The sequence below is a fragment of the Aptenodytes forsteri genome, unplaced genomic scaffold, assembly GCF_000699145.1.
Source record: "Aptenodytes forsteri isolate BGI_AS27 unplaced genomic scaffold, ASM69914v1 Scaffold50, whole genome shotgun sequence".
In the NCBI taxonomy this organism is placed as follows: Eukaryota; Metazoa; Chordata; class Aves; order Sphenisciformes; family Spheniscidae; genus Aptenodytes; species Aptenodytes forsteri.
In genome coordinates this window covers 5,808,803-5,817,520 of record NW_008795126.1, presented here as the reverse complement: position 1 = coordinate 5,817,520, position 8,718 = coordinate 5,808,803, and the positions used below count along the sequence as shown (strand labels likewise).

Here is an 8,718-nt window from a genome sequence, read left to right as displayed (position 1 = left end):
ATAAAAAAGGGGAAATTAGCCACAAAAAAAAAAAAAAAATTATATCAGAGAGGCTCAGAAATATTCTCAAAATCAAAAATATTCCTTGAAGAGGTGACAGTCCAAAAGGATGTCTTCAGATAGCTTGTTTTGCCACTTTTTCTGGGGCAATGATACCAGTAATACTCTTTTTCTTCTAGGTTCCTCAAAGACAAATATATAAAAATAATACTGTTCTTTCCTCTTCAAGAAGGCTAACATTATGTGCAAAAATGGGCTTTTTTATTTTAAAACATTTCAGTCTCTATCAATCAAGATGCTGCTGTTGATACCCATGAGTTTCTCAGAATGTGTTTTCATATCATACCTAAAGTATCACAGGGCTCATTTTTCCAAGAGCAGATATCAAAACCTGTAAGCAAGATGGCATGGTCATGACGCTTTCCATTCTTCCCAACCAGAGCAGATTGCCATTGACAAAAGCTGTTCAGTGACTGGTCTGCATGGTGGTTAATCAGTAATCCACCCTGTAGATATTTCACAGACACAGAAATAAGGTGCTTCCATCAGTACTTGAGAAAGGTGATTGAAAGAATAAGAGTTGGTTAGGGAAAAGGGAATTACTTTTTCATATTTGTTCTACATAAACTTATGCATTCCCATGTTAACTGTCTGTGATGACCGATTCAACTGATGAGTGAATCTATTACAATTGTAAAATAAAACTGCATCTCTCCCCAGACACATAGATATTTTCAAAGTCAGTGTTTGGAATTACAGTGTACAAATACATTTGATTCTTGATAAAGCTGAACACTAAACCATTTTCAACCTTTTGATTAAAATGTTTGGAGATTTCTGTGGAGGAAAAGTATTATCCAAGTAGATCAATCCATCACAAATTTCTTTTCATCAAAAGAGATTTTGTCTTCTTTTGTCTCAGCATACTTAACAAAAGAATTGGCTCCACTCCCACCTTTTGTTACATGCTATCTTGAGTTTGGGACTTTTGACTCCTTCCCCCTTATGGTCATCACATCCTGGAAAGCCCAGTTCAAAATCTTTTTATTTATTTAAATGCTTCTTAAGTAGATTTCTCATTCCAGCCATTACTCTTCAAGAAAATGCTGGAAATCGTTAAGTTTTATCTTACTGGAAGCATTTCAATGTTTCTAAAGAACATTTATAAGAAATGAAGATTTTGGTATGAAAAACTGAGAAGCAGTGAAATGCGGAAAGTGTGATTTTGGAGGTTTTTGTGATTTTAATCTTCTTATGCTTTATGTCTTAAGAAACCTCTAATGAAAGTTCAAGTACATAATGTGGGAATGCCCAATGCTCCCTTTGAACAGTAGCAAATGAAGTGTGCCACACAAAAATTCTGACACAACTTACAGGATCTTGTTCCAAAAGAAGAAGGCTCACAACGATAATGTTTATATCACTTCCAATCGTTCCATCTTTAAACAGACTGGAGACCTGCAATGATTATTGAAGAGGAAATATCATCTACATGTATTTTTTTTTAATAGACTAAACATATGTATTGAGTTATTGCATTGGGCTTCAATTTTCAACACATTAATGGAGTGTATATACCTTGTAGGATTAATCCAAAAGAGCTTAACCCAGAAGAATTATGCCCCAAACCACTACACTTATTCAAAAAACTTGAAAACCTTCTATTGATTTCAACGGGCTTTGTTCTGTCCTTGGTCTCCTGGATCAAGTGTAATCAAGTTCAAAGTTCAAGTTCAAGTTTTGTAGTAGAAAACTAAAGAGCAAAGCCACAAAGGAAAACATCTTTCTACTTAAATTATATTTCTCAAAATAAATTTGTGCTTTCTCAAATAAATTTTTGTTTCAAGGAGAGACATCAGACAAAACAGACTAAGCTTCATGAAACTAAAAGAAATGAAAGTTTCAATTTCAGAGTACCTGCCTTTTTTGTACTACACAAGAAGTATTTTAAAATTTAACATTTTAAATATTTTCCAATTTTTCTTTTTTTTTTACCCTACAGTACTGTTGCCAGAGCTGTGATAATCTAGGGATGTGTTTTTCAAGAGCTTTTTGACATAAGTAATACATCAGATGAGGCTTGAAGAAAGGCTTGTGTAAGGTGCCCCTGCTCTTTTTGGTATCCCTATTTATGTAATGAAAGATCCTACTCTGACATAACAATATTCCCCAGGAAAAAAATACTTCAGTTACACCACATCTTACCATATTCATAACTGTTAAGATGTACGTTGTTACGTTTTCCTTGCCATGTTTCTCCAACATTTTTTTATCTGCCACAACAAGGGTTTCAACATTTAGACTTCCATTTTTCTGAATTTTAGCAGATGATCTTTTGAACCTTGCAGAAGTCCCATATTCATCCGAGAGAATGTATGTCTCTTCTGTGGGTGGCTTAGGTGCATCTAAAAGGAAATAAAACTCAGGTTTGGAAAGGGTTCAGATCACCCATGAACAGTTTCATCAGAAAATGAAGTATCACAGGTTTAGAGCCTTAGATTATTTTTACAGCATGTGATTTAATACTTATGGCTAAGTTCTTGTGTATTTATCAAAAAAGACCTGATTCATTCCTGAGGGAAGGATGGCTACAGGGAGAAAATGAAATGGGAGAACCACATTCGTATGCAGTAAGCAGTTTAAAATAAGGAATTAATCTAATAAAATGGTAGCATCTGTAGCAAAAAAGACACACAGAATTTTTAACAGAATATCTACATTTTTCCTTCCTTTTGATAACTTCCTGAGGTGTTTGGCATGTGCTACTTACATAGCAGTTGGTAAAAAACTCCTTTCCACAACAGATGTCCACCATCAGTACAGAAAGCAGACACACACCACAAGTAAGATTCCTGCCAGCCTGCTATTGTGATTGACATTAGCCTTCTATGCGAATTTGCCACTGAGATTATTCCTGCTGGGAACATATTTATTTAGTGTAGGGAAATGTCAGGCAACAGCAAGAAGGGCTTGACAACAGGGTACATGCATCCAGCCCACACACCCCAATGCCAGGGTGCACTTTTTCCCTCTGTGCTTGTGTACCATGGTCAATGGCATGGTCAGAGAATGGTCTCTACTCCATTTCTTCAGAGAGCCAGAAAATGGAAAAAGAAATCTATATCCTACATCCTATAATGCTCCTGTTATTCATAGCTTCTTTTGCATAAACCTACACTGCCTTTGCATCAAGAATTAATTCAAAGGCCACTTCAACATACTATTTGGATAACAATAGGATTTTTTTTGACACAGAATGTAACATGACACAAGTGAGGGAACCTCAGGTAATTAAAAAAATCCTGCCTGTGCCTCATCAGAAAGTTATTCCAATGACACAGCTAGAACAGATGCTACTTCCTTCCATGCCAAACTGGGAAATCAAGAATACCATAGAATGCACAACAGTGGTCTGCTTTCAAGAGCTAAGTCACTCTGAACTATAACATTGCAAGTGACTGTGCTAGTAAGATCTTAAAATGTATCACTAATTATAAACAATTGTACTTTACAAGCTCAAAGAACTTTCCTCTTCTGGAAGCACGTCAAAACATGAAGACATGCCTCATCCAAGAGTGAAGCATTCAGTTCAAGGCACATCAGTTTGCATGTATTATTTTGAAGGCAATACAACTTCACGGCATTTACCTCATAAATCCATGAGCAGTGGAGTTTTGCTCTTGAATTTACTTCACTGCTACTAATAAAAGATAAGCAGCAGCAATGTTTCAAGCATGATTTGCTAACTACAGTCCAGTCAATTCTCATGATCTAAAAACATTTAGATTGTGAAGAAGAGTTTGAAAGATGATTAACTGGCTTCTCTAGTGCTTACAAATTGCCAGCATATGAAATTTTAAAAGATGGTGAGTGGGACAAACTACTTCTATGACACTAAAAGTGGCAGTGTGCTCTTCCCTCTTACTGTTCAGCAAGCTTGGATTCATTCTTAGATTAGGATAAATTAACCTTGACTAGGCAGTATTAATAGCAAAGGCCTGCCTTCCGTAAGACTGCATTCTCAATGCCTTTGCTCATTCAAGCTGAAATTTTCTATTCCAGGTGACCAGACTGGATTTTGCTGAAAATTTCAAACTGATAGGACTCCAGGTCTTAGAACAAGACCAGGAAAACAATGTAAAAAAAAGAAAGGAAGAAGAAGAAAAAAGCCCCAAGTACTTATAGAAGGGGTGTTGCCTTTACTGGAGTGATACGTTTTTCTTCTACATTCTATATTTGCCCCTACTCAATTAAACGATCACACATGATTTTATCTGTAGGACTGCATTCATTCAGTGAACATGAGATCGACTTGTTCTATGGATTAACCAAGGCTGCGTATGGAAATAGGTTGTTATTTTTTAGAACTCCTCCTTCCTTTCTCTCAGAAGGTTACAGGTATGTATTGCATGAAGTGAAAGACTGCAGAATGTGAAAAGAAAGAGTTTCATGGTTAAGGTAATTAAATGCAATCTTGCTTAATCGGATTCTAACAATGCATCTGATGCTGAGTTCCTAAGCAATGATGGGTAAATCACTTCTACTAAACTCATCATGGTTGGATGCTAATTGCATGTTCTTCGTGTAACATAAACCCAGCTTGAATATGCAGCTAAGAACTTATAGTTGTAACTGAAATGATTGAATATATAGATACACATATATTTTTTTACAGGAGCACATATTTTAATAAGTATTTCAAAGAAAAACTCAGTTTATTGATTTGGTACCCAGAATCAATCGTTATTTTTGACCTCTCCTGTGTCTGTGAGTCCCATTTGTAAGACAGGAATAATGAAAATATCTTCTCACATCCCAGGAGGTTATGAAAATACACTGTTCAAAATGCACTCATTTATTATAGGATAAGCATCATGTAAAAGCTCAGGAGGACTTGAATAATTCTGAATTTGGACAAGCAGTCACAGGGGGTACAGTAAATAAGGTGCAAGACCACAGTGGACAATGCAAATAAAATAAAACACTGTAGACCAGTGTAGAGCACCATTACCCTCTGCTCTGAAGCAGACAGCAGGAGAACCAGACAGGAGGGAAAGGGAGTATGTAACGAAGTAGTTTTGAACAGCATCAGAATGCAAATGTTTACAGGTTGAATCATAGGCTTGTGCATCTGGCATTTGAGGTCTAGCTTTCAAATCTAGGGAGAAGGATTTTTGAAGAAGCAGTCAATTTTTAATAAGCAGTTTTCAGTCCTCAAATAGGCCTCAGTCTCAGACAGTCACCTTTTCCACTACCTCCTTTCTCATTCCTTTCCTTCTATTTGTTTTTCTCTTTCTTCCTTACATGCCTTTTGGAAAAGGAACCTGCTTATTTTCTCAGAACCCTAGTAGGAAGTTGGAAGAATATAACTGGACTGAGACAATGTTTTCAAAACTGTGTGCAGTCCTGGAGACCCTCATTAAGAAACTCAGCTCAGAAGCAGCTCAGCTTTCAAAAAGAATCAACTGAATGCTGTAAGTACAGATACAGGGTCCAAGGGGGCTCTAAAATGTTCTGCAATTTGAGGGCCTAATGAAGGACTCAGAATAGACCTTGGCAGGATAATATATTCCAATGTGTTTTTTAAGAGGTGGCTCCAAAATCTTATTTAAACAATTTACATGGGAGGTTCTTTCTGAAGATCTCCGTTGCTGAAAATTTCATTATCAAATGGTGAGTTCTGAAAGACTTCCTCTCAGAAATTAATGACTTGGAAGACTTTTTCTCCATCTTCAAGCCTAATTAGTTATATATCCCCAAACTAACAGACAGCAGTTCAGTGACTTGGCATCCATCACTGTGCAAAAGCAGCAATCTAAAACAGAATTGCTTACTGAAAACTATGTCAATGTAAAAAAAAATCAGGCAAGGGATCTTTTAATCTAGGTAGAGAATAAGAAAACTAAACAGTGATTCTGATGGCTTAATAAAACAGATGATGACATCAATTTAAAGGAATAATCAAGTTTGTCATATCTATTTCACTTTATAAATGTATAATTTAAAAATATTATGTCTCCATCACAAAGGTGACTATGAACCACACCTCAGAATCACCATACAGTCTCTAAGAGCCACTATCTCAAACAAGGAGAGAAAGTTTCCTTACATACATTTCTTGCGACGTCCACAAAAATGTTGCTTTTGAAACCTTCCATGGTGGTAACCATTCGCTTGAGCATGATACTTGTGGGAAGTGTGAATTCTGTGATGACCAAAAGAAAAGTATTTGGGATTGGACTCTACTGTGTACCGGTGCACCTTCTCTTCTGCAGTTCGTTTATATAATACATGAGGATGGTGTCCAGCAGGTGATGTGTAGTTGTGCTCCTGTGCTAGCTGCTGAGGTAATGGAGATATAAGGAACTCGATCTTCCGTGTCCTTATCAAACCTGACTAAAAAAAAGAAACACCACCACAAATTAGAGAAAAGTCTGTCAAGGTTCACAGCTGGAACATGCTAGCTCTTAAAGTGACCTCCCTTCAAAGCCCAGACAGATTGAAATGTGCTCCTCTAAATTAGATTTACTCAAGATATAATCTAGATAGTCTTCCCAATTCAAGTATGCATTGTTTCACTTTGGAGATGACCAGGTTTCACATTTGGTAACACACAAACCAAGAATGTTGTGGGACTGGCAGCATAGCACCTTCACACAGTACCATGAATAATTTCATATGCAATATTAATCCATTCTTCACAGTATAGATATGTTCGTGTGTGTTTGTGTACAGGGTATACAGTCTCACATAAAAAGAAAATGCTTTTGGAAAATGCAACTTCTAATAAATGCATACATTAGTAAAACAAAATATTTGAATTAAGGTTCAGGTTTTTTTCAGAACAAGGTATTACCAGACAGGAATCCCAGACTTAAAGTTACTCTAAGTAGAAACATAAGCACATTATGGTACAGCAGCACAAAGTTGAAGCATCTGAACATTTTAGTACTATCATTCAGTAATCAACTCCCCACAATTTAATCATCATAAAGGCAGTTTAAAATTTGTGCCCTCCTACAAGAGAAACCTGATCCGTGGAAGCAAGTATCTGATTGTTTTCCTTCTTGGATCCCTGAAAGACAGGAGTAAGTATGGGAAAACTACATTGTATTTTTCACATAGTATCTGTGCATAAAACTGCACATGGGATGAAGTGTTTCCAGGATCAGGGCCAGGGAAATGTGGGTGGCACTGAGGAAGTATTTCCATGCAGCTCATTAATCAGCTATAATTTTATTTCATTCTTGGTTTTGTAAAACATGTTGTAATAAACACTCCTTTTTACCAAGTCAAAAACCAAGAAGTTGTTTCATCAGGTAATTCTATTACATTATATACGTAATACTAGATACAGATTTTTGTTTTGGATCAGTGAGGTTCTACCATGTGCCAACACCCTCCTGCCAAAATTGACATCCCACGAGGACTACATATCTCTTATGCTTCAGAAAAATATGTGCAGACAAACAAATGTCAATTGCAAACCATCTTCCCTGACATCTTAAGTCCTCCCAGATCATGATTCCACCTCCTTCCTCAAACAGTATTCTTTGAAAATGCACATATTGGACATGTATCACCTATTCCCTACTGAAATGGATGCTTTTCTTTAGCCTAACCTCCTAGGACCAGAATGCCAAGGGTATCAGAAGGAGAGCAGTTTGAATGCCTAATGTAAGCATTGTATTTCTTAAGGATTTGTGGAATTTTCTGCACTTTCAGACCTGTTTCCCATGAGGAAAACTCAACAGAAAATGAAAAGCAAGTGAAAATAGAAAGTTACATATGAAATCTTCACAGCTTTAACTATTTACTAAGCTAAAGCTTAAACTGACTTCAAGTCTATTCCAGCTGAAAAGATTTATCAGACATATACAGGTCCTCAACAGGCTATAGTCATACATTATGCCTTTTTCATGGAAATTCACTTCTGTCTTCCCAAATCAAAGGTATCTTTGCAGTACTCCCCAATATAAGCATCTTTCACAGGGGCCTAATAATAGCGCTCATAAAATCATAGTGTGATCTTAATTTTGACAATAGAAGAGATTCCATATTATGAACTGGGAAAGTCTAATTGCCTCCTGAAAACTAATATGAAAACAAACATAGATGATATTCGGATTAACAATTTGCCCCCTCTCCTTTCTTCAACATGAATTCATAACTATGTATCTCAGCCTATATCTACTTAACATTCTCAATGAAGGTTAAAAGTGCCTCTGTCAATAAGAGGCAGGCTTTAAATAATTGACAAGAATTCAACTCGCCTGCTCACTGCAATAAGCTGGCATATTTCAAATGTCAGATCACATTTGATCATGACAAAGTATTTTCCTGTAGGGAAGAAGACTAATATTTTAATCCTTATGATGTGTGTCATCACACAATTTAAAAGTGGTTTTGAGAGGCAATCTTTATCTACTAGAGTGCACTGATAACTGGGCACTGCTAAATGATTTTTTTTTTTCAGCTGGAAAACAGAAATGTAGTGAATCTGTTTTTTATTTCCTCATTTTAAAGGTTTCCACATCTGAAATTATTCCTGTAGGATTCATTTTGTAAATGATTCAAACCATATGGAACAAAGGGGTTTCTACATTTTCCTGTAAGAAACTGTCCCTGATGTACGCCAAGTTTCAGCCCCAAATGTAATTTCTATATTTAACATTAGAATGGTGGATTGAGAATTCGGGGGGGGGCGGGGGGGCAGAA

At 36.4% G+C, this 8,718-nt stretch overlaps 1 protein-coding gene across 1 annotated transcript in view; it reads right to left on the bottom strand.

Annotated features, from left to right (window-relative positions):
- ADAMTS18 (ADAM metallopeptidase with thrombospondin type 1 motif 18) overlaps positions 1-8,718 on the bottom strand; it is a 79,684-nt gene that overhangs the window by 43,435 nt on the left and 27,531 nt on the right. Inside the window, exons 4-7 of the mRNA XM_009277313.2 lie at positions 6,114-6,396; positions 2,206-2,405; positions 1,375-1,458; positions 347-506 (exon numbers count right to left, since the gene is read on the bottom strand). Of these exons, the coding sequence (XP_009275588.2) occupies positions 347-506; positions 1,375-1,458; positions 2,206-2,405; positions 6,114-6,396 (727 nt within the window). The remainder of the gene's footprint in view (positions 1-346; positions 507-1,374; positions 1,459-2,205; positions 2,406-6,113; positions 6,397-8,718) is intronic.